This window comes from Coenobita brevimanus, chromosome 61 (genome assembly GCF_032717465.1).
Source record: "Coenobita brevimanus isolate Jiangsu-jjx chromosome 61, ASM3271746v2, whole genome shotgun sequence".
NCBI classification, from domain to species: domain Eukaryota; kingdom Metazoa; phylum Arthropoda; class Malacostraca; order Decapoda; family Coenobitidae; genus Coenobita; species Coenobita brevimanus.
The window spans coordinates 42,232,788-42,259,788 of NC_137014.1; the positions used below are offsets into that span (position 1 = coordinate 42,232,788).

The 27,001-nt window shown below is 41.8% G+C and overlaps 1 protein-coding gene across 1 annotated transcript; it reads right to left on the reverse strand.

Moving 5' to 3' along the window:
- On the reverse strand, window positions 1–25,651 carry LOC145403542 (fibroblast growth factor receptor 3-like). Its single transcript, XM_080275214.1, has 12 exons — window positions 25,538–25,651; window positions 16,591–16,770; window positions 14,498–14,654; window positions 11,898–12,112; window positions 10,602–10,746; window positions 9,037–9,221; window positions 7,982–8,261; window positions 6,357–6,652; window positions 5,460–5,653; window positions 1,206–1,346; window positions 380–485; window positions 1–111 (listed from the first exon to the last, which is right to left on the reverse strand). Exons 1-12 carry the CDS (start codon window positions 25,646–25,648, stop codon window positions 22–24), a joined length of 2,100 nt encoding a protein of 699 aa, XP_080131340.1. The 5' UTR covers window positions 25,649–25,651; the 3' UTR covers window positions 1–21.
- Between the last annotated feature and the right edge of the window lie 1,350 nt (window positions 25,652–27,001).

A 27,001-nucleotide genomic window follows, 5' to 3' on the forward strand; every position in this document is an offset into this window, starting at 1 on the left:
GCGTGAGGGAGGCTGGGCAGTTCAACGGGGTGTGAGGGCATCAGATGTGAGGGAAGAGTCACAGCTGCTAGGTGGTGTGTCCAGGTGGGGTATTGAAAGGTCCAGGTATTCCTAAGGAGAAAAAAATATATTAATAAAATTTTAGAAAATGGCAATAACAGTATCATTCAGTTAATGATGAGAATTAATGCTTATCTACCTTAAACATTATCATTACTATAAATATACAAGCACTGCATCTTATGGACAAACAAAATTTTTTGTTTTTCAAAATCACCAAAGCATAAACACAATGTATTGCAATGCAATGCTTCCTCTCAATGATGTTTATCAACCAAGAAACCTTGTGAATTGCTACAGAAAATGTAATGCAACTAACCACCGTGGATGAAAGTGTTAGAATGCGATCTAAGTCTTCCACCAGCTCTTTAAATGTGGGTCGTTGGGTTGGCTGGTACCGCCAGCACTCACGCATCATCATGTAGCTGTAAAAAGAACACTTCCATTTAAAGAAACAATGAGATACAGTATAAGTGTTTCAGGTTGTCAGTGACAACCCAGTATCATACATTTAATTTGTTTTATGACCAAACAATAAAAAAAACTTATTCATCTACCTATCCATTATTCATCTAATGTAATCTTTTGTTCTCCAATAGGAGTATAGGGATCTGGGGCTAGGCTACTTAGTCCAGATACTATGTTTAAGGTGAGTGACCAGTTGTTTGTCCCTAAGTGGCATTATGTGAGCAATAAACTCTAATTTCCCCTGGGGTTTGAACCCTTACAGACCACATCTTTATGGTGTGCTGCAAGCCACAAAACCACCAGATATCCATTTACTGGCTACATGGCTACCACCCATAAAAAAGGGGCTCATCATTCAGTGGAGTCACCTAAAGGTAGGCCTGCAATGAGTGTGTGGACAGTGGGTACCCTCCACCTACCACTCACAAATTTTTCAAATCAGAACAATAATACATTGAAAACCCCTACTAATCAGCCATTTTTCACACATTAAAAAAAATGGAAAGAAGAAAAAAAAAAGACCACAGCAGCATGTACACAGAAACTCTAACCAATTATGTACCATCACTACACACAACTACATTACAAAAGTATATACACACTCACAATGTGGTATGCATAGATTCCTAACCACCATTAAGAATAAGAATGCTGAGGAAATTTTCATCAAAACGCACATTTCAAGAGAGCAGTTTGAGGGCTTCTCCATACGGTGACCTTCCCGCAGGAGTTGGAAAAGTCGCTCTACTGATGGCACTGTTGGGTAGGGGGTCCCACCCATGGTCATGATCTCCCACAGCAAGATTCCAAATGCCCACCTGTAAAAACAGACAAAGAATATATTAGGTTCTGCTGGTGAGTTATAATTAAAAGAACAGTTTTATATATCTATCTATTGCCAGATGCCTTAATTCCGTAAGAGGTGGCCACAAACAAATCACCTCCATGTCTCCCTGTCCCCCACCAATTCACTCCTCCCCCCAGCTCACACCCCTCTCTCTCATAAACCTCTCCACTCCATCCCTTCATCTCATCCCCGGTTCCTCCTCCCTCTTCCCCCCTCCTCCACCTCACTCACATTCTCATCATCAGTCACTTGCTCTCCATTCTCTCCACATGGCCAAACCACCTCAATATATTTCTCCTAATGCCTTCTATCACATCTACACCATAACGCTCCTTCACATCCTCATTCGTCAATCTGTCTCTCCATGTAACTCCACATGCTCCTCTCAAATAACTCATTTCCAATGCAAACAGTAATATTGCTCTAACTTTATTTGATCATCATCACCATCATCATAATCATCTAATTCAGTGTTGCTCCATGAGGAGTGTAGGAGCCTGGGGCTAGGCAAGTTGGTCCTGACATTTAAGATGAGAGTGACCAGCTTCACTCATCCCTGCGTGGCATTAAGTGAGCAATAAACCCCACCCACCCCGTGGATATAAACCTCCACTGGCTCAATCCAACTGGAGCACCCTGATTACCCACTAAACCACCAGGCGCCATAATTTGGTTATATGGTTACCACCTAGAGTAGTAAATGGTTTCCTGGTATACAGGAAACCACTTGGCTTGTCACTCAGTGTACAGTAGAGTCACCCACAGACAGAAGGAAGAAGAAAGAATGAAGGAAAGACAGAAGAGGAAGGATGGATAAAGACAAGCACACGAGAGCAGCACTACATTAAGTGTGGGGATGGTGAGTGCCCCCACCTACCACTAATTTTACTTAAACAGCTACAAAACTTATAAAATATTGTGAAAAGTTGGCTGGGCTTCAAAGACTGTATCTTTTAGGTTTAAAAAGTCTGTATTCACTGTCTAATTATCCATCACAATGAAGTGGATTAATATTGTATTTATGTCTGCAACTTCTTGAGACAGCAAGAACATTAACCCCTTTTGCCAGAAGACATCATTCTTATCTTATTCTTGCTTTTTCCTTACATCTATATTCAGTTTAGCAGAGCACCTTACCAGTGAATGGATTACTGAAGGCAATATCTAGCCTATTCAGTCTGAAAGGTTTCTATGGAGCTAAAAAAAAACTGCCTGAGATGGGGAGAAAAAAAAAAAATTACAGTTTCATTGCGAAGAGGTTAACCACATACTCGCTGAATGTCAATTATGTTGTGGTGGCTCCAGGCTCAACTGGATGTAAACCCTGTAGACTGCTGGCTGAAACTGCTCTTCTCCTGCAGTCCACCACCCCCTTGTCAAGGGAGAGGGAGGGAGCTTAGGAAGCCACCTGGTTACAGTATATCAATGCAACCATGAGAATAATTATCTCCAAACACTTGATCACAAAACAAACACCAGAAAATTCTACAAAACACTAAACAGCTCCAACAGCAACACTACACAATCACATGCTGCCATCACAATAACAGACACCATACCTTCAAACAAACAACAAGCAAACACTCTCATCAATCACTTTTCACATGCCAGCCATCTAAACCCCCATCGCAATGACCGACATGTCATCAGATGCATGAGACAGTTCCCCACAGACCCAGACTTCGCACATTTCACTTACAACCAGACGAAGAACATCATTTGCAACCTTAAGCACTCATTGCCTGCGGACCAGACAACGTAAGCAACATACACCTTAAACACCTTGGACCACAAGGCATACATGCACTCACCAATTTATTAAACCACAGCTACTCACACAACATAACACCCAACATCTGGAAGCATGGCACCATCATCACTATCCCCAAACTCAAAAAAGACCCCACGTTACCTTCCTCACACCGCTCCATCACACTCCTCTGCACCCCCTCCAAAGTCACTGAATAATTGGTATTACAACTAGTTACACCTCACACCCCCCTAGCCCCATCACAACATGGTTTTAGGTCACTGAACTCCACAAACACTCTTCTTACAGACCTTACATAAAGAGTTTTTCTATCTATCTATCTATTGCCAGACGCCACAATCCCAGAAGGGGTGGCCATTTGACTTTGAGTTATTTGTTTTATGGGGAGGGGCACTAATCCTTCACCAACCCGCTTGTTGACACGTAGGGAGCACGTATGGTTTGGTTATATGGTTACCACCCAGTGTAGTAAATGGTTTCTTGGCTTACAGGAAACCATTTGGCTTGTCACTCAATGTAAAGCCACCTGTAAAGGAAAGAAAAGCAATAAGAAGTGACAGGAAAGATGGGAGAAATATGAAGGGAGGAGGGCAGACACAGAAAAAAAATGATAAAGGCTAAGGAAGAAGTAGACAGCTCTACATCAAGTGAGTGGATGATGGTCGCCACCACCTACCACACACAGAGAGTTTTTGATGGCATGAATTCAGCTAGGCCACCACACAGAACACTCCTAGTCACACTAGACATTAGCAAAGCATTTTACGGCATCCCCCGCCACAACCTCACAAACAAAATATTCAACACAAACATACACAATAACACAAAATGATGGCTGGCAAACTATTTAGCAGGCAGATGTGCATACGTAACATTTGTGGGTCAATTTTCGAACACTGGAATCTTCACAAATGGTGTCTCCCAAGGATCTGTTTTGTCCCCTACTCTCTTTAACCTATACATGCATGACATACCCACACCCCACACACCACAAATACACATAGCCTCCTACATGGACGACGTAACACTTACATATACGCACCAAAACGCAAACACAGCCACATACATCCTCCAACCTTACCTTAACACGCCACACGAATGGTTCACCGCAAACAGGCTCAAAATAGCCTCAGTGACCATTCTCACAAACTGGACAGCAGAACACAGTCACATTCCACACCACACCATAAACAATACTCCCCTACCACACACACACACACACACACACACAAAATCCTTGGTGTAACATACATCAATGTCATTCAAACCGCATCACAAACATCAAAGATAAATTATCACCAAGATTCAACGCCTTGAGGTCACTTGCCCATACAACATTTGAACACAACAAAGAAACCACCACCACAGTATACAAACAATACATACATTCAGTGCTGAATTATGCAAGCCATGCTTAAGCTTCTAACCTCACTAAAACACACTACAACACCCTACAGACCATACAAAACTAAAAATAATCACAGGCTGCACAGCTACTACACCCACAGACCACCTACATCAAGAAACCAAAGTCCTCAAAGTCAAGGATCATCTAGACATGAGAGGCATCCAAATTCATGCTGCAGCCTCTACAAATCCACACCATGAACTACACTACATGGCAGGACATCCACACACACCATGGAACATCAAAACAACACCCAGCACACGATATCATACACAAATACTGTCATCTCTTCCCCCTCGCCCATCTCAGACCAGCTTCCAGAAGCATATCCATACTCAAATCACTCACCACTCCATTCAGTCACTCAATGACAACACACAGCTGCATGCACGGCCTCCTCATATCCACCCTTCTGAATCCTATCTCCCTCGTGAGGACAGGGTCCACCTGGCCAGGCTAAGGTGTGGGCATCATCCAGCCCTCTTGAGTTAGCTGATGTCTGTCCAGGACGCAACACAGCACCCCATACTATTAAGCACATTATGAGAGACTGCATTGCACACAGTCACCTGCACCAACAACACAACAAACACTCCTTGAGAGCTCTGTGGGAATGCACGCTCTTGGCCGTGGCCTTCCTTAGGGACTCAGGGCTGTTCGGCCAGACTGCCTAGGGAACGACTACTACTGCTACTATTACCACGAGAAGGCATCATAAAATGTAACTAAGAGGTATCAGGAATAGGGGCTGGAAACTCAATCTTTATATCAGTGTAAGGGTGTAGGTCCCAAGTGACCAGTGATTATGCTGCAAGTGTCCTCCAAATACCTGTGGCCCAGAAACAGGGAGACTATAAATAAGATTTGCATTTCCTCGATTCATGTTTCCTGTTCTTTCTACTTACACATCAGACTGTGATGTGTAGACACGATGGAAGAGAGCTTCAGGTGCCATCCACTTGACTGGGAGGCGTCCCTCACTTGTCTTGCGGTAGTAGTCCTGACTGTGGATGTCACGAGCCAGCCCAAAGTCAGCAATTTTCATTATCCGGTCTTCACTGACGAGGACATTTCGCGCAGCCAGGTCTCGGTGGATGCACTGGAAAGGTCAAAAGTATTAAAAAGAGATAATGACACTGGTGTATAGATTGCATAACATCCATCCATCCATCATCCAATCCTACACTGCCCCATGAGAAGGGTAGGAGCCCAGGGTTAGGCAGTTGGTCCCAGGATATAAGATGAGAGTGACCAGCCTCACTCATCCCTGAGTGGCATTACATGAGCAATCAACCCCAACCACCCCTTGGATATAAACCTTCACCAGTTCAATCTGACTGGAGCACAATAATTACTCACTAAACCACCAGGTGCCAAAATTTGGTTATATGGTTACCACTCAGCGTAGTAAATGGTTTCCTGGTGTACAGGAAACCATTCAGCTTGTCACTCAGTGTAGAGTCATCCACAGGCAGAAGGAAGAGGAAAGAATGAAGGAAAGAAAGACAGAAGAGGAAGTGTATAGTTACCCATAGGCAGAAGGACAAGGAAAGATTGAAGTAAAGGAAGACAGAAGAGGATTCCAAGTAATTTCTGTATAGTATATTATATTAACAAGTCTACTGTATATTTCTCAGTTATTATTCCCCATGAACTGCAGACTTCAAAAAGTGGTTCTCAGTACAGTACTGTAGTCATATAGTAGCTGAATTTCTTGGTATAATTTAAACAACAAAGCCTATATTTATTCACTGTATTAAAACTGCTGTTTTCAAACAACATTATGAACATATAGTACTTACTTTCTTTGATGCAAGGTAGTCCATTCCCCGGGCCACCTGATAAGCAAAGCTCACCAAATCCTTGTGAGTGACAGCATCTGGTTCCTGTCCAATGGCCCTCTCATAACCAGAGGATGGCCGGTTGTTGCGGAGGTAGTCACGGAGGTTGCCAAGCGCAGCGTACTCAACTATGACATAGAGTGGTCCATCCTGTGTGCAGCAGCCAAGAAGATTTATAATATTGATGTGGGTGCCAATCATTTTCATCATTTCCATCTCTGACACCAGGTCCATTAGCTCAGCATCTGTGTGGCCATCTGGGGAAGTGACAGAAAGGAGATCAAGACCTGTATTCTTGTCAAGTTAGGAAGCTTTCCAGCACCTCTTCCTTAATTATTTATTTTGTATAGTGACCCCTCATTCAGTGTGGCTAATGTAATGTGAATGAAAAGAAAAACATGGAAAAAGAATTAGGCAAAATGTTCCATACGAAATAAATTTTTTGACTAATGTGTCTATGAATATAAAAAAAATTTGCGAAAAGTTTGTCTATTGGCCCCCTTGAAAAATTTTCTGCCACCACACTTCACTCATATTTGCACATTTCTTTCAACTGAAGTTACTATTTCATAAAAAAAAACTATTAACAGTTGTTCACCATTATAATGCAGAGATCATGTTCAAAGTAATTATATTTTGCTTTGGTGTGGTAACATACATCAAACATCAGCTGACAGACACTCTTCATATATTTCACTCTAATGTTGTTAATTTGGAGCTCAACAAATACCCTCTTACACGTCAAAAAACATGATTTGCATGCCAAAAGAGGCATGCACACTGGACCAGATTACACAGCCTCAACTGGGGGTAATGGTTAACTCTACTGTGTGAAACATGTTTCATGCAAAAAGAACCCATGTAAAATGAGGAGTCACTGTACTACACCAAATCATGCTCTTGTATGCTTCTTAAGGCTTCTTGTTACCAATATGTGTTACATACATAAAACATACAGTACATGATCATCTTCATCATCCAATCCTACGTTGCCCCATGAGGAGCACAGAGGCCCAGGGCTATGCAAGTTGGTCCTGACATTTAAGATGAGAGTGACCAGCCTCACTCATCCCTGAATGGCATTACGTAAGCAATAAACCCCAACCACCCCTTGGATATAAACCTTCACCAGCTCAATTCAACTGGAGCATCGCAACTACCCACTAAACCACCAGGCGCCAAAATCTGGTTATATGGTTACCATTCAACAAAGTAAATGGTTTCCTGGTGTACAGGAAACCATTTGGCTTGTCACTCAGTGTAGAGTCACCCACAGGCAGAAGGAAGAAGAAAGAATGAAGGAAAGAAAGACAGAAAAGGGAGTGTAAAGTCACCCATGTGTAGATGGACGAGGAAAGAATGAAGGAGAGAAAGACAGAAGAGAGTATTAATGAGCTAAATACAGATATGAACTGGTAAGACAGAGGTGCTAAGGAGTCTTCTTAACCAATAAGAATATAGCTCCAAGTGTGATCCTTTGCTCTGAGAATGATGAAACACCTTATGTGAAATTACAGGTAACTTCATTCATAATTTCAAATCATAAGCATAACACTGATCAAATTATGCTGATTGCCTGTTCTTACCCTTTAACATCTTAACAGCCACAGTTGTGGTAACATCTGGCCTTAGCATTCCTTGCACTTCAGCTCGCATCACCTTGCCAAATGCTCCCTCCCCCAGTGACTCGCCAATCACCAGTCGACTACGTGGTAACTCCCAGTCAGCGTCCAGAGGCAGCTCATACTCAGACAAGCTTGTTATCTCTGAGCCCAGACGCGAGTGAGACTGGCAGTGCTCAATCTTGATGGTGGGAACCAAGAGTGGCTCCTGTGAGGCATCTGAGTTTTGCCGCTCAACAATGACCTGTATTAATTAGAAGGAATAGGATTACTAATCAACAAGCATCTACATTAAACTATTAATACTTTATTATAACATATAAGCTACAAGCAGTACTGACTTACTACTGAAGTTCAGTTATTGTACTTACACAAATGTTTCCAGTAGGCCCTAGAAATGAAAAGGAAACCTATGCCTATATATTCAATGGTGTAAGTTTAGATAAATTTACTCGTTACTACAGTATGTATTACTCATTAAACTTCAAATGTGATATCTGAATAAAGTAGACAAAACAACACAATATAACACTGAACTGTGCGTAAAAAGGAGGATGAAACTGAATGTGTCACTAAACATCTGCATAATCATAGTTTTAATACCATGCTCTGATACTGCTGATGATCAAATGCATACAGTATACTGTATGCATAAACTGTCTAGTATTCTTCAGGAGTTTTAAAATGGAAGAGAAGACTGAACCACCACTTAACTTTATCTCTCCTAAAATCCTTCTCATAAAGTGCAGGATGCACTGTACTGGTTACCTACCTCCAAAGGTACCTTCTTAATCCACTGCTGGGTGATAGCCTCCATGGCACGTTCCAGTTCAATGGCATGCCACCTTTCCTTCTTCCAAGCAAAGGAAGCAAGGATGCCAGCAATAATCATAACCAAGAGAAGCACCATATCCAATACCAGGATTACATGGAACTTGGCATCAGCCAAATTGGGTTCAGATGATCTTTCTCATAACATACAGGATACAATGTACAGGGTTACCTACTCCTGTACGTACCTTCTTAATCCAGTGCTGAGTAATAGCCTCCTTGGCACGTTCCAGTTCAATGGCACGTCGCTTTTCCTTCTTCCATTTCCTCCAAACAAAGGAAGCAAGGATACCAGCAATAATCATAACGGAGAGAAGCACAATACCCAATACCAGGATCACATGGGACTCAGCATCAGCCAGAATGGGTTCAGCTGTGGATATATAAACAAATGTTAACATGACTTTCATTACTGTACCAAGTTTTAATGCAAATGATTTGGAACTTCCTGCAGTAACAGTGTCTTTCACTGCTGAAGCCATAGCCTTGATAACTATCACAAATTTTCTCCCTAGCATAGTTGTTATTATGGCTGTTGCCCAAAGTTCACCTAGAAATGAACCAACTGTAGGCTGAAGTTGCCCTTCTCTTGCAGTTTACCTTCCTCCTTTCAGGTAAAGGAAGGTAGTTATGGGATGTTTGTACTGCTGGCCAGCAGAGCCACCTAATTATATTGGTGCCACTATGCGAAGGTGTCCCTCTTCAACCTCCTTTAAAAAAGGAATTCAGCAACTCTGTTGTGAGGATTCTGGCTCCTATTCTTCATGACTCTGACAACTGGTACAGCCAAAACAGTCTAACAACCGAGACTTTGCACAAGGCTCATGAACTGCTGCTGAAGTCTTCCATCCAAATGGATGTGGGACTACATGACTGTTCTGAGGCCACTTTGTACATATTTCCTGTCAATATGCCCTTACATCATACCTGACATCATGTTCTCTCCAGAAAAAATTACATGCTGTGATACAAGCCACTGAGAAACTGAACGTACAGTACAATACTTACACAATCATAGTTCTCTCACATACATCAGTCATCAATTCTTAGTTTTCCCATTACATATCATTAGTGCTACCTCTGTTGCTGGTTATTAAAAAAAAAAAAAGTTACTGCTGGGTATCATTATCATCATCATATCATCCTATTACCACATAAGGATGGGGTGAGGTAGGATCCAAAAATGTAATAAAAAAGACAAAAGAGGAAGAACCATGAAAAGCACGTCCAGTTAAACAGACCAGACTTATTCACTCACCATTTAAGGCCCTGACTATCTCACAGGCCTAACCATCTCCATATATTTTTTCGGTACAGTTCAAACTCCAAAATCAAACATTTGATTTCCAAAAATCTCCACTATCCAAAACAGATTTTTATGGTGCAAAAGGGGTGTTGATATCACATGTCCTCCTACAATCAGTGCATATGTGAAAACAAAATTCTTTTGTTGACATGTAAAAGAGCAGATAATAAACTGCTAATGCATAGTACAGGTACTTCATTTTACTTACTGTTCACAGCACTCTTAGACTTTTTATTACCTATACAGGTAATATGATTTTCCAATAGTTATCATTCTGATCCACTTTCCAAAATATTCTGTATTCCATAAAGCCTTTAAAACTAAGTATTTTGGAACTAAGCGTTTGCACTGCTCTGTTGTCTCTTTAATGATGTACTTCATACAATCTGCCAGAAAGAGTCAGTCTGGGCATCAGTTTCATCATATATCCCTCAGCGCTAGCCTTACCATCAGTGACACTGAGATATGCAGTGGAGGATGATGTGCCTAGACTGTTGGCTGCTATGCATGTGTACCAGCCGGCATCTCGCTCAGTCACATTGTGTAGCACCAACACTTGAGGGTCCTCGGTGCTCGTGATGTTGCCTCCCTCCTGGACACATGGCAAAGTATTTGTGACAATTTTGTTCTATGAAGACTTCATAGTGTTAGAAACCTTAATATGAGGAACTGGATTTAATATTAATTGAACACTGTTCTTTCCAAAACAGTACATAGGAAGGATATTGCAGTGCAAGGTAGACTAAGTAACTGCTTTAGAAGGAAAACATTGGTTACTGTCCATGCAGTTATTGCATAGCTATCTGGATAAGCCAAAATTCATCAATTATTATCAGGAAATATATCTTATAATGTAACACATACCATCTTATTTCATGATGATATTTTTGCCTAAACAGTACTGGAATATATCCTAATAATATGTATTTTTATTTTTTATTTTTTTTATGCAACACTGCAAAATCAACATATGCATTTGTTTAAGTTGCTAAAATCTGCCAGTCTACATATTTCATGGCAAAATGAATGGTTTGGTTAAAGATTTAACAATGATATGAAACTGTGTCAACTTTTCCTTGATATGAAGAAAATAAAAAGGCAAGCTTATCTCACTTAACATATTCCACAAAAACTCTATGCAGCATTAACATTAGCAAGGCTTACTTACTCCTCTGAGTAAACAGAACAGTTTCATACACAGGAAATACATCAACAGATGCCAGGTTGATTTAAAAAAAACTCTTTGTTTGCAATATACTATGCAAGCACACAAGGCAAAAATACAAAAACAGTTTTTCAATCTACTGTACAACACAGCACAACAGAAATGGAAGCATGACACCACAACACAGAATAAATACTGTAGCTACAGTTACATTCATGCAAAAAAGGGAATAAAAAGACACATGCAAACAGAAAACATCAGTAGGTTTGCAGCTTATTCTACATGAGCTTCATGTACTTAAAACTGCCTACAAGTAAATATAGTACCCTCTTCATATTACTGTACTTGGTCACAGTAACTCCCACGCATGCAGTGTCTTGTATGAATATCAAACTTTATGAAAAGGAAACTATTCCAAGGTTCACTTGTTAGTGCCATTAATGAAGCAGTTCAGCTATCAGTCTATACGTGCCAGACAATCTGGTGCTGAATTGTACTTAATGTCGCAGTCTTCTCAACTCATGCCTTAGATTATTTCTAGCAAACACCTGAGACTCTCCAGGCAACATTTTTCTGACCTGGCCAGCAATTGCCGCATTGAGTGTCATACTGTCAATCTCAATTTTCATTGCATTTGTGTCTGACCAAGTAATAGGGAGGTCCTTTTTCCAGACGATATAGGGAGCTAATGTGTTCTCAGTCCAGATGTCGACCTCAAAGTAAACTGTCTCGCCCTGAGTAGCAGTGATGTTTTCCAGGTGCTTCGTGAAGATGGGGCGCGATGGGATGTGCTCTATGGCAAGAGGAGATGTGGCATGAGGATATAATGCGTGAGGAAATGATCACTGAAATATTCCAGGTGAAATCATATTCAAAACAAAAAAGGAGAGAAGAACTTGAAAATCCACTCAGCAGGGGTTTGAATTCACCTGTCATTTATTCATTCCTCATAATCTTCCTTTCCACCACATCAGTGTATCATCAATACTGTACCCGACATAAATTTCACTGTAATGAACACTGGGTCTGTCCCCAAAAACAATTGCTTGGATCTTGGTTGGTTAAATTTTGCACTGGTGTCTTTAATAACTGACTGTATTACTAATTTGTAGGTTGTGGAGGAAAAAATATGTGCTATACCAGACTGGGAATACTGGCACAATGACAACCAGACACAAATGTAGACATGCAACTCTGTAGTAAAGTGAGAAAGCTACTCTATTTTTCTTAGTCTGAAATACTTCTGTGGATACACAGTCCGGTATTTAGTATTTGTATTGTATAATATTGCTCAAGGTGTGCCAACAGTATTATATGTAGTCATACAGAATATTTTTTCTTTTACAGGAAGGAGGAAAGTGATGCTAACAAACATCTACACAGTGTATAGATCCAACACCCACTGGAAGAAACCCCCAGCAAAGCAAAAACAATATAGTCTTACAATACTCTGAAAACAAAAGAAACACATTAAAAGAAACATATTACTACCACCACCACCATCACCATCCAGCTTAAGGCACAACTCCCTAAAGAAAAGCCACCACCTTCACCAAACGGATCCAAGGCAGGTTTCCCCAACATTCTACTATAGCTACTGTGTTACCTTAATAATCAAAAGCCTGTCTATAATTTTCCCCTCTTCGTCGACACCATTATAGCGTGAGGTGTGCTTGAGCCATGTGATGTAGGGCACCTGGTCAGATATAACTGAGCACTGGAGTTTCATTTTTGAGCCCTGGATCACAGTGCTGTTCCTAAGTTCCTTGTTTATGATTGGGCGGCTTGGCAGGCGCTCTACAGAAGGGGGTAAGCAGTTGGTTAAGAAAGAAGGAAAGGGGGGAGGGGTAGAAGGAAGGCATATATGGAACAGAAGAATGAAAAGTAGGACTGAGGCGGCATGAATAGAAAGGAGAATGAAAGGAAAAAATGGAAAGGTAAGGACTGCTGAGATGGTAACACAGAGCTTCAAGAACATGAAGAAACGAAAGCTGAGAGTCAGGGAGTTTAGAGGGGCAGACAGAAAGTAGAAATGATCAGAAACTGATGAGACAGACTAGTTCAAATAGAGAGAATGATACTGGTTTTCAGGTATGAAATGCTGATGAGAAGACACCATGTTGAAAAAACACTGAAAAACTAGGGTCATGAGATGGAAAGAGGTGAAAGACAGAAAGAAATGTGAATGATCTGAAATTAGAGAAAGGAGATAAGCATAAAGGGGAAGGTAAAGGGTTAAGATGACAGGGCAAAATGAGTTATGAAGAGTGGAAAAAGACTGCACGATAAGGAAAAAGGGCAAGAGAAGGCTGTGAGGAAGTGCAGGAATGTGAGGGTGGAATAGATGATCTGGAGATCTATGGAAAAAATTTAATGATCTACTAGTAAGCAGAAGAACATGAGGCAAGGAGAGGAACGTAAATAGGGAGGAACTGAAAGAAAATAGAGAGATGGGAGAAACAGACTAGAGGAAGTGTGGGGAATGTAAACAGGGGAAATGAAGTTATGAGATAACAGTTAATGCATAAGGAAGGGAAAACTGAGGACAGATGAGGCAGAGAGCATGTGAAACAGAAGACAGCATTAGGAAAGAATGAAGGAAGGGATATGGGGAGCACACCAGTAAGTCACACTGTGAAACAAAAAAAAAAAGTGGGAGAAGGTTAAGCAAGGGGAAAGGGAATATACAAACTGAAGTTGAAAGTAAAGAGGGCAAGGGAAAAAATGTGATTAAACTACAGTATGGGCGGCAGGGCCCAATTCCAAAACCTATTTAATTACAACAGTAAGCTGGCATACACTTAGCACTTAACACTTATTCTGTAAACATGATCCCTAATTCAAGCAAGTCTTCTTAAGATTTTGACAGCAGTGAAAAATATTTAGATAAACTGAGGCCTTTGCAGTCAGAAGGGGGATTCAAGCAGGCATCAGTTACGGGATTTAATTTTACTACAGTCTGGCCATGTGATGTTGCTACAGCATATTTTTGCAATCCTGTTGTCTGAGATAACAGTATATTTAAAACTGTAAGGATGATTTACCTTTCTGACTCAATTAATGTATATACTGTACTATACTCTTTTGCAAAAGAATGGGACATGGACCTTAATGGAATCAATTTCCTTTAAGACTGATATACAATTAAAGAAACCCCCCAGAGATATTTGTGGCTCACCTATAACCTCTAAAGCATAGGTGTGGTTGATGGCACCCCACTGGTTGGACACGACACAGGTGTAATTGCCGGAGTCCATGGGCACCAGGTTCTCCATCTTGAGCGTAGGCCCCTTCATTTTGACATCACCGAGCTGACGCTCTGGTCGTGCTCCATCCTGAAAAGAGGAGGAAGAATAGGTATTTTTACTTGCATGTAGGTCTAAAATACTGTCCTGTTATAAGTCACAGTAAAACTACTCTTCTGTGAAGATGAATACAGTAAAACCTCGATATAACGGACTTCAATAAACCAGAATTCGCTTTTATTGGACTTGAGGAGCTACCGGACTAAATTCCTACATATCGGAAAAAGGTCCGATAAAGCCAGAAGTAATCCGGACCATCTGACCTTTTCAGGTACGTTCACCACAATAAGGTAAATAAGACATGTTTATCAGTGTACAGTACAGTATTACTACTGTATATAATACCATTTGATTAATGTAGTCTCATCTTAAATGTCGAGATCAACTGCCTAGTCCCGGGCTCCTACGCTCCTCTTGGGGCAATGTAGGATTGGATGATGGATGGATGGATGGATTAATGTACTGTAGTGAAGTTATAACAGTACAGTACCGCAATGGTAGTCAAAACAGTTTAAAAACTGATCATGCAATCTGGACTAATGTCTGATATATTGGAAAAAGTCTGCATTAGCAGGGAGAGGTCCAGATGGCGCTTTTATCGGAATTTCGCATTTTTCGGAATGGTTTGGGCCCCAATTAGTCCGTTATAGTGAGATCTTACTGTATTGTAAAAATGAGAAAAAAAAGCACTCGGAAGCCAATTGCTAATCGCCCACCAGAATATGCTGTTGGCCAAGTAAAAGATTCTGGCCATATCTTCATACCCTGATGGTTCCATGTTGATAGCTCAAGCCGTTTATGAAATATAATGGTGCTAAAGGCAAGCGATAAAAACTAGTTGAACTTTGGCAGCCATTTTGGTGACCTTGAACTTGACACCGAGTGCATCAGGGGTTAGCCTTGAGCCCCTTGTTGTTTATCATGGTGCCTGAAACCCTCTTACATAACTTTAGAAATGGACTCCCATGGGAGATGTTGTATGCCGATGATTTGGTGTTGACTGCAGTGAATGAATGGGTGAGACAGAGGAAAGATGTGGGAAGTGGAGAGATGGTATGGGGCACAAGGCTTGAGAGTAATGCAGATAAAACAGTGATGGTATCTAGGGTTGGTGGTGGTACTGCCAGAGAACATGGAGTGAGGTCATGTGTGGTTTGCCACAAGGGTGTGGGAATTAATTCCATCTTATGCAGTGTCTGTGATAAGTGGGTGCATAAGAGATGTAGTGGTATTAGAGGTAGACTGCAAAATAATGCTGATTTCATGTGTGCAGTGTGTCGAGGACTGCATGTGGAGATAGTCAGGCATGAAAGGATTGATTTTGCTAGTGAGTCTCTCAAGTGTGTGGAAGAGTTTGCTATTTGGGAGACATGTTATGTGCTGAAGGTGGAGCTGGAGCTAGCTCTATGGCTAGAGTGAGGAGTGGTTGGAAGAAGTTCATGGAGCTGTTGCCTCTCCTAACATTGACAGGGCTCTCCCTCCATGCTAAGTGATCTCTGTATGTGATATGTGTTAAGGGTATGGTAGTGAGACCTGGGCAGTAAAGGAAGAGGATATTTGCAAGCACAAGTGTACAGATGTGACAGTAATTAGGTGGATGTGCAGTGCATCAATGAATGTGAGGCATGGGAGAGCTAGGTTTATGATGGAAGAGTGTATTTGTGTTGTGATGAGGAGAGGTTGATTGAGATGGTTTGGGCATGTGAGGAAGATGGAGGATGACAACTGGGTGCAGAAAGTGGGAAGTGTTAATGTTTGGGGTAGGGCTGTGAGAGGTAAACTGAAAAAGACTTGGGACGAGGTCAATGAGTGACCTCAGGGGTAAGGGACTGAAGAGTTAGGTGCCAGAGATCGAGCTGCATGGAGGGCCACCATTAGGTGGTCAAGGCCGACACATGTATGCATGTTGGAGCCTTCATAAATGAAACAAAACAAATTTATAAGGACTCCAGCTACGGCTACTAACCTTATACCAAGTGGTGGTGATGTTTGGGCCTCGTGCCTGACACTTCAACTCCGCCACATTGCCTGCTGGCTTGATCATCAGAGGGCTGAGGGATTTTGTGAACTCTGGTGGTCGTCCCTCCTGTGCACCCTCACCACCCTCACCCTCAAAATCTATCACCTTGCTGTCTGCATGCAGTGCCTGTGGGGATTATCAATGGTTATCGAGTGACTGTAAACTGCTATTAATGCTTTCACTTCGATCACTTTGTCTGTAAATGCTACCAGTGAGATTATTACAGTATAACTGTTATTGGGTTTTAGTAAATTCCAAACATGCCTAGGTAAAGCTTCATAAATTATTATGTTTCATGTGGAAATATGGAAAACAGCAATATCTGGCTGACAAGCTTCAGGAAAATATGATGGCATCTGGATGTTTCTCTTGACCTTTAAATTGAATAAGATAATGCACAGGCAGCACAAATAAGGAAATCATATTACTGAAACTACTGATGACAATTGATAAAATCTTTTAGTGCAAGAGGCCTCTCCCATGAAAAATAAAATTACCTATAAGAAGAAGGAATCATCATCATCATCATCACCTCTGATGCCTCGCTCCCTCCTGGGAACCCCCAAACAAGGAATGGCCATGGCAGAAATGTCTCCAGGCTACCTCATCTTCACACACTCCCCTCACTCTCTAAAACACTCTTTTTCCTCTTCCTACTCTTTCACCAATGTACTGTTCCACTCTTCTTCCATACCACAGAATGTATGCCTCTACCAACACTGCCCTCAATCTCACATTTATAAATCTTCTTTGTAACCCAGTCTATGTGCATTTTTTTGTTTGTGTCCATACCATCTCAGCATATTCCTCTGTATCCTCTTTATTCCACATCTCACGCCTAAGGCTCTTTCTTTCATATTTCAAAGTGCTCACACATTTCATTTTACTTATGCCCTCTATCAATCCCATACTTGTAACTGTTCCCAGAAAGGTAATTTCTACAGCTTGCAACCTAGATGCTCTGTGTCACTCACTGCCCAGGTTTCCCTTCCATCTGGGTGTGTAGGCAACAAAACACTTTTGCACAGAACACTTCTAACCTACACACTTTCTCTCCTCTTTAAAACAGAACTGAACTCTCCAGTTACTTGTTTCCCTTACAGTAATCTCTCCTTAACTTCTCCCTCCATTTTGCCATATGTACACAATATAACTGCAACAGACTGTACTTAAAACTATCAACATCCTTAAACATTTCTTCTCCCATCTGGATCTGGCAATTCACTGTTTCTTCTCAACTTTGTACTGCCTTTCAAAACCTATTGTGTCATACTTTTTCCTTTCACATACCATTATTTTGGTTTCTTCACGTGCACTTACACTTTTCTTTTTGTGTAAACTCCATCAATTACCGGTACTAGCTTTTGCAAGCCACTCTCACTTCCTGCCATCAGAACGGTACAGTACAGTATTGTCACCATACAAACAAGTAACGTGACTACAATCATTGTCATTTGATTTCATTTTTGCTACTACATATGCTGTTCTCATCTCCTTATCATTGACTGTTTCATCAATTTATATACACTGAACAACCAAGGTAATATAACATTTCCCTGTCTTACATTTACATTAAAAATAAAAGGATCGCTGAGCTTCTTCCCCACCCTGAAGCATGCAGCACTACCCTAAAAAAGGATTCAACAAACTCCTTCCTACACCATATACTGTATTCCTAACACACCCAACGATCCTTTCCAATGTACCCTCTCACATGCCTTCTCCATATCCTTAAGTGCAATATACCGTTTCTTATTTTTCTGTAACGTACTTCACTAACGTCTTCATCTTGTATATATATTCCCTACCCTTTCTAAACCCACACTGTTCCTCATCTATGTTATATTCTGGTACGCTGTGCACTTTACCATGCACCTTTCCTAGTATGTCCAATAAACTAATCCCTCTATAATTTTTACACTTTTCCATACTCCTTTTCTTTTATATTGTGGAGCTACATTTGCTTTTCCTAGTCTTCTGGTATGTTCCATGTATCCCATGGCAGTCTGTACACACTGCATTATGCTGACAGCCTCATCACCACCATACCTCAACATTTCTACATTAATGCCATCTACTCCTGGTGCCTTACATGGCTCAAGCTTATTAAGTGCTGTAAATAATTCCTCTCTAAATATGGTCCCTAATCCACTGGTCTACCAGCTCCTTTGTCCATGCCCCCACAAGTAACAACTGTTTCTTTCTTATCTGCCACCGCCTGAGCTAAAAGATTCCCTTTATCTCTTAACTATATCATCCTCATCTTCCATCACCTTACCATCCTTACTCTGAAGTTTGCCCTCCACCCCTCCCTTCACATTCATGCCTCTAACTTCCTTTACTGACCTGCAGTATTTCTCTTTATCATTCTTGCACTTATCCCTTATCTTTCCCCCTACTCATCACTCACTTGCTTTCTGTCTTCTTTTATCATCCATCTGACTCTCTGTTTTAATATCCTATAATCCTGCTACCTTTTCTCTCTTACTTTCCAAGAAGGATGCATATTTGTTTTCCTGGGTGTAGGATATAGGATGTGACTGGGGGAGTTGATGAGATGGTCAGCAACACCTCTGAGGAATTAGTTTTTCTTACTGTGGTAGGAACTACTAATATAGCTTCAGGCAAGTCAGAGGAGAAACTTAGGAAGTACAGGGACATTCTTAAGTTCAAAGATGGCCATTTGGAAGTTAGTTATCTGTGGTATGTTACCAAGATTTGACGTGATCTTCAGCAATTTGATGGAAGTCAATAATGTGCTTGAAGGTCTGTAGATGAAGGGCATGATGTTTGCTGATGTTTGGGACAACTTTAACCATGGCAGGAGCAGAGGCAGCCTTCATCACAATATAGCAGGGAAAACTAGGTTAGACTGGGTCCATTCTTTTCAATGTAGTATACAGACCGCCCAAGTTCAATAAGGAAAACGATAAACTAATGTACGATGAAATAAAATTAGTCGCTGAAAATTAGGGACTGCATTAATTTAGGGTGCTTCAATAATACGAATATTGGCTGGAAACATTCTTGTATAGACAAACTGTTAGAACTGGTAGGCTAGATGATGCATTATTAAGTCAGGCAGTGAATACACCAATGCATGGTAATAATGTACTTGACCTTGCCCTAAAAACAGACCGTGATCTAATAAATTTGTGTGATGTTGGTGAAATTTAAATAACAGCGACCATAATATCATCAGATTTTAAATTAAAGTACTCTGCAAGACCACTTGATGAAGTAGTGTCTGCTTTTCCTTCACCTTTATCATTATTTTCTGTGTCTGTCCTCCCTTCTTCCTGTTTCTTCCACCTTTCCTGCCACTTTTTATCACACTTTATTCCTTTTCTGGTGGTTTTACATTGAATGATAAGCCTAATGGTTTCCTGGAAGCCAGGAAACCACTTACAATGCTGGGTGGTAACCATATATATTGTAGCAGCCGTGGCTCAGTGGGTTAGAGCGCTCCACTCTGACCGAAGGGTCGGAGGATTGAATCCACCCAAGGGTCATTGGTAGACATCAGGAAGGGCATCCGGTCATAAAATGCTACACGCTCCAAACCAAAGTCCTCTACCCAGGGGCAACGCCTTAGCCCTTATCCAAAAAAGGGGTACCTGGCGTAAAACTCACATACATACAATCCATACGTATTCCTTAAGTGTCAAGAAGTGAGTTGGTGGAGGGTTAGTTTCCCTCCCCCATAAAACTCCTAACTCAAAGTAAAATGGCCATCCCTTGCAGCATTATGGCACGTGGCTATAGATGCACAAACAGATAGATATTTTGTCTTAAGTTGTGAAATTTGTTGATGACCTAAGACCGTTATCACCATCATCATCATCCGGACCTCCTTTCCCGCCCTAGGGCAGGATGAGGAATGACCTAAGACTGGAGACGGAGTAATTACGAATGTGGACTGCGAATCTATACAAAATGACCTGGACATGTTCATAAATTGGAGTGAAAATCTGATACAGATAAAAATGTAACAAAATGTCTTTGGTGACAAAAACATGAAATATGCATATCGAATGTTTGATACACCAAAGACGCAAGACGAGAAAGATTTAGAAGTTATAAGTAACGACCTCAAAACTCAAAACAGTGTACGGTCAATAGCCAGAACAACGCAAAAAAAATGTTCGGCTTTATCGCAAGGAACTTCATTTGAAATAACCGATGTACTCTCTAAGCTTTATCTTAGTTAGGCCACATCTAGTATACTGTGTGCAGCACTGTTCCCCCCCAAACTTATTATGGACAAACTCGAAGGGGTGATATTCGGAGCCATGAAAATGTTTCCATTAGTGCAAAATTTACCCTCTGAAGTGCGGACTAAATATCTATCTATCTATCTATTGCTAGACGCCTCAATCCCGTTCAGGGTGGCCAAAAACAAATCGCCTTCACGTCGCCCTGTCCTCCGCCATTTCACTGCCCCACTCCCAACTCACACCTCCCTCTCTCATATACCTCTCCACCCCATCCCTCCAGCTCATCTTTGGCCTCCCCCTCTCTCTTCCCCCCTCCACCTCACTCATATACACTCTCTTCATCAGTCTTTCACCCTCCATCCTCTCCACATGGCCAAACCACCTCAGTGTATTCCTCCTAACGCTTCCTATCACATCCACATCCACACCACAACGCTCCTTTATATCCTCAGTATGTTTTCTCTAAAAATGCAACAACTTAGAGATTGAATACAAGTGCAGTCAAGTCGCCTATGGCACGGATTTCTATGCCGCGGTTTCCTATGACACAGCTAGGTGCCAGAACCAAAAAAAACACAAACCACGCGCATAAAATACCTATGGCACGGGGGCGCGGCAAGGCTTGAAACGCGCCTCTTGCCTAGGAACCCCCAACCCTACCCCTTCCACTTTAGCACTATCATCGGAGTTAGGTACATTCAGTATTTTATGCCCCTAAGGCCCTTTATTATTTATTGTTTAGTGTTTAATTTGTGTGTAGTACATGCCCTGACTGATTGCTTGATTGTGTGCCTGTGTAAAGTAGGGGAAAATGGGGAAAAGTTGGGGTGAAAAGGGGGATTTTGGGTGAATGTCCAGAACCAAATTTCATTTTTCCCATAGGTTTAGTTATTTGTATGGCACGGTTTTCTATGGCGCGGGCTTGGCCCAGAACCAATTAGCCGCACCTTAGGCGACTTGACTATTTCAAACTCTTAACAAAATCGACGATGTTATATATGATGGACTGCTCGAAATATAGAATGATACTGTGCCTAGAAATAATGGAATGAAACTCAAAAGGAGATACAAATCTAATATAGGGAAAAATTATTTTAATAATTGCATAATGGAATCAATTCTTATCAAAACTGACGATGTTTTTATGGCACTCTGTTCAAAATACAGAATGATACTTTGACTAGGAATAAAGGAATGAAACTCAGAAGAAAGAGATGAAACGCTAATACAGGGTAAAATTTAATATTCGTGTTGTGGCACAATGGGATCTGCTATCAGTAACAGTGGTTAATGCAAAAACTTGATTGGCTTAAAATCTGTCTGGACAAATATTTCAAGACTACAGAGCACAGACTATAAGTTAGTGTTATTTATTTATAGGTTGTATGAAGCACTGACAGTGAGACGTTTTGCTTAATTATGAGACCAGTCGGCGACAGCAAATGCTCTAATCTTTTACAGATCTATAGATCGGAAATCACACAGTATATAGTTGTTCCTCTTTGGCCTCACTTACAAAATTTTCCACGCTTGTTCTTGTTCTTTCTGCTTCTTTCCTGTCGGTTTTGCTGGACTGCGCGGTAGGTGAAGAGAGCCAGCCTCTTTTGTATTCTTTTCTCCTTCAGATGGTTAGATTTTAGTAGAATTAGCTTATTTTTCCAACAGATAACCTAGTTATGGGCTAATAGGCCTCCTGTTATGTGTACAGTACTTCCTAAGTGTTTCCTCGATATGGGCCAATAGGCCTCCTGTTATGTGTACAGTACTTCCTAAGTGTTTCCTCGATATGGGCTAATAGGCCTCCTGTTATGTGTACAGTACTTCCTAAGTGTTTCCTCGATATGGGCTAATAGGCCTCCTGTTATGTGTACAGTACTTCCTAAGTGTTTCCTCGATATGGGCCAATAGGCCTCCTGTTATGTGTACTGTGCACACGTCTCTGTAGCATGTCCTGCCATGCCTTCCTTTCTCCTACAAAGATACGCCTATACTCGTATCAAAGAATGAAAAGAGAGAGAGAGAGAGAGAGAGTTAATAATGCCCTTACATACCTGGGATCCCAAACTTGAGCAGTATGATTTCAACCCATCTGATTATGGGTGTTTTATTTTAAAAAAATCTCTATAGGGTATGACTGTTTTGATAAGGTGTATTTTACCTGCTGACCTACACTGTACAATCAGGGACATATTTTTACTTTATTCCACCACACATCTTCTCATCTATGTGAAGGTTATCTATCAATCAGTCAATCAATCTCAATCAATCAAGCTATCTATCTACATATTGTCAGAGCCCTTAATCCCGTATAGGGGCGGCCAAAAATGAATTCCCTCCATGTCATACTGCCCTCTTTCCAACTCATACTTCCCGCCCTCTTATATGTCTCTCCACCCCATTTTTCCACCTCATCCTCCGTCTCTCTCTCTCCCCCTCTCTCACACAGACTCTTTAGTCAGCCTCTTATTCTCCATCACCTCCACATGGTCAAACCATTTTCTAGAACATCTACATCAACACGAGAGCGCTCTTACACTTTCTTTCTACGTAACTCCACGTGCTTCAAGAGAACTCATTTCCGGTAGTCATAATCGTACGAGGCAGGAGTCTGAGGGGAGGGGGGGGCAGTTCCACCAGGACCAGGAAAATGTCTTTGTCTGGGCAAAAACTGATGTCTCAGGGCACTGCTGATTTTGCAGGGCAAATTCTTCTAATGGCGAACTGGCACATTTCAAGGAATTATGGCTGAAGCTATTCAAATCCTCGCAATACAGTATTAAGGTGTTTTTAATGTCTATCTATCTATTGCCAGACGCCTCAATCCCGTTTGGGGTGGCCACAAACAAATCGCCTCCAAGTCGCCCTGTCCCCCGCCATTTCACTGCCCTGCTCCCAACTCACACCCCCCTCTCTCATATACCTCTCCACCCCATCCCTCCATCTCATCCTCGGCCTCCCCCTACGAGGGTAAAATGATTTACTGTAATTGTTTTCAGCTCGGTCTGACACAGATTCATTACTCACTATCAGTTTTCATGCGAATACAGATGTGAACATATTTTAATCAGATAAATTATTAAACACAGATTATTTTTATATAAGCTACAAAGTGGACCCTGTATAACGCCCCTCTTCCAATTCACCGGGCTCTTACTTGTGTACTGTAGGGGCGGCTCAGTGTTATCACCAATACCTATCCTGCATCATTTATTTGTTTCCAACTCCCACTGCAACACCCAAGTCCACAGTAGCAGACTGAGCCATTCCTACAACATATAATGTACCATCATGCGAGTTTCTAGTGGAGAGCTATTGCATAGTTAACAGAAATTATTTGGAAATCAGGGAAACTTCGATAATTTTCATGCCAAAATCCTTCCGGCCCCCAGTGAAATGCCTTCCCGTACGCTTATAACTACTTGCACTCGACTTGTGCCCTTTCAGGAAGATCCAAGCTTCACCTCCATAGGTTAGAGGTGGGATCACAATACTGCCATGCAGCAGTCTTTTTACATTTACGCTCACTTCCATATTCACAACGCTGCAGTATGTGAACCAGCAACCTTTATTTCCTGCTGTACGTTTCATGCACTGAATTCATCCTCTAAACTTGCATCCTTACTCGTTACACTACCCAAATATGTGAAGACACATTCTCCACTGCTGCATGTTGCCTTCATGGATCTGGAGAAAGCATATGAAAGAGTAGATAGAAAGGGAATGCGGTATGTGCTAAAAGATATATGAAGAAAATGGGAAACTGTTGAACCTGGTAAATTATGAGTACAGTACAGTATGTACGACAACGCAAGGGCCGCGGTGCGTAAGGAATGGGAACTGAATTCTCTTGTTTGAACGTTGGACTTAACCCGAGGATTACGTAATTACCTTTTTTTATCCCACCCCGTAGTGCGCAAAAAAATGAAGAAAAAAGATTTTTTTTTTTTAGTTTTTGTTTATTATAAACTTGAAGATAAACATCCAGGGCATCGTCTGGCGAAAAGAAAAAATCTCTCTCTCCGACTTTGCGTAGCGCCATGCGTAAGTTTGGGTAGGGGTGGAGTGGTTAGCGGTGATACACGACCAGCACAGCCTACACTGTGGCCTGAGCTGTGACTCGCAACGCGACGCTACCCAGCCTGAGCTGTGGCTCACAATCCACGGGGGATGTGCTATGTCTCTGTGGTTACTTAATATATACACGGACGGTGTAATAAAAGAATTACAAGATACGGCAGTGGATGCTGGAGTGTCCTTAGTGAAAGACAGCAGGGATTGGAAACTGCCTATAGGTCTGCTGTTCTTTGCTATACTGTCAAGTGAAGATGAATGAGAGTTGCAAGGCTTGGTGAATAAGTCTGGAAATGTGTGAAAACGAAATTTAAAGGTGAATGTACCGCGGCTAGAAGTAAGGGTATGGGTTTTGAGATAAGTACAGTTGTATCTGTGATGAGGGGCTTGAATATTGGTTACCTGTGGCAATATTGGTGCAGGGTGGCGCAGTCCTACGGGGAGTGTATAGTGAGTATAGAGGAAGTGTATAATGAGTACATAATGGGTGAACTGAGAGTATACAGTGAGTACATAGTGAGTCTTGTGTATCTGTGGCAATGTTAACGCAGGGGGGTGTAGTTTTAAAACGAGTGTACAGTGAGTGCATAGTAAGTGTAGCGTACCTGTGGCAGTGTAGGTGCAGGATGGCGTTGTTCTACAGTAAGTGTGTAGTTGATCCATCCCTGTTGGCCCCCACCCCGCCAGCCACACGAGTACAGGCCTGCGTCACTCATCTGTACCCCCTTCACACGCAGACGACGCCACGTTCTGCAACAAAGAAGCTTAACAGATTATCACCTGTCAACTACACAAGGATTATTAAGGCAAACACAAAATTTTCGCCAAGTCCCAGTCTTCCCCTCGAACACGACTCACCGTTGTCAGTTTGCATCCAGACCCCAACTGTGATGGATGCATGAAAAGCAACAAGGGAGACACAAACTGTCTAAGGCCAGTACTCCCGTGGGGTGTGAAAGTTTTCTAACAGCTCTTCCTAAGCCATTTATCATGCTTCGTACACCTTAATATTCTTTCAGATATTCTCTCTCTCTCTCTCTCTCTCTCTCTCTCTCTCTCTCTCTCTCTCTCTCTCTCTCTCTCTCTCTCTCTCTCTCTCTCTCTCTCTCTCTTTCGTGTGTGTGTGTGTGTGTGTGTGTGTGTGTGTGTGTGTGTGTGTGTGTGTGTGTAAGACTGCAAATCATCCTGGTGGCAGAAGTTGGTGGCCAGGTGGGTAAAGCTGCCATCACACGGGATCGGTGGACGTCCAATTATGCCATGGAAGTTCAGATTTGTTGCCACAAGAGTGTTGTGGACAGTCATGTGCATTCTGTCACCAGACCCATTCGTGGACGTCCGTGCCGCTGTCCAAAACTCTTTAATCTCCCCCTTCTCTACAGAGTTTATCCTGATGGTGGCTGAGTAGTGTGCGTCGTTTGCTTCCTTGAACTCCACAGTCTATTTTCATACCTTTAGTAAGCTCCGTAAAATCTTTGCTATATGATTCTTATTACGTTTTTGAGATATTTTTCAAATTTACTGAAATGTGATTACGGTACTCTGATGGAATATGATCTGATGTGTTTGTTTACAAGAGAGACTTGTGCACGCACTCGTGAGACGTGAACATCGCACAGCATCATAAGAAGCAACAAGCTATGTTTTTGGTCCAGTGCTGCAGAGGCCTGTTTACTTGAGTAAGTAAAGGATTTTCCAGTTCTGTGCCACCGCAGGTATCCATTGCAAAAGTCATTAGTTGGTTTACGTCCACTGTTGTCGTTGCACTCGTCGTCTCCTCTGTTGAGATTACCCTGGTTGTGGCTGTGTGGCAGGCGTAATCTACAAGGGAGTCGGGACAAGTGACCTTGGCTATGACCAGCCGATTGAGGTGAACTCGATAGAGGAAGGCTTCGTCAAAGCACACCGTGTGATAGGCAATGCTATTATGTGACGTCCATTCTATTCTGCCACTGGCGCTTGTTCTGCATGTGTCCCCCTGTGACAGCGGCTTAAGCTGGTTGGTGTGTGGGTGGGTGGTGTGGGCAGGATGAGTGAGGTGGGCGCGTGGGTGGGTAGATGGGATGGGGTTG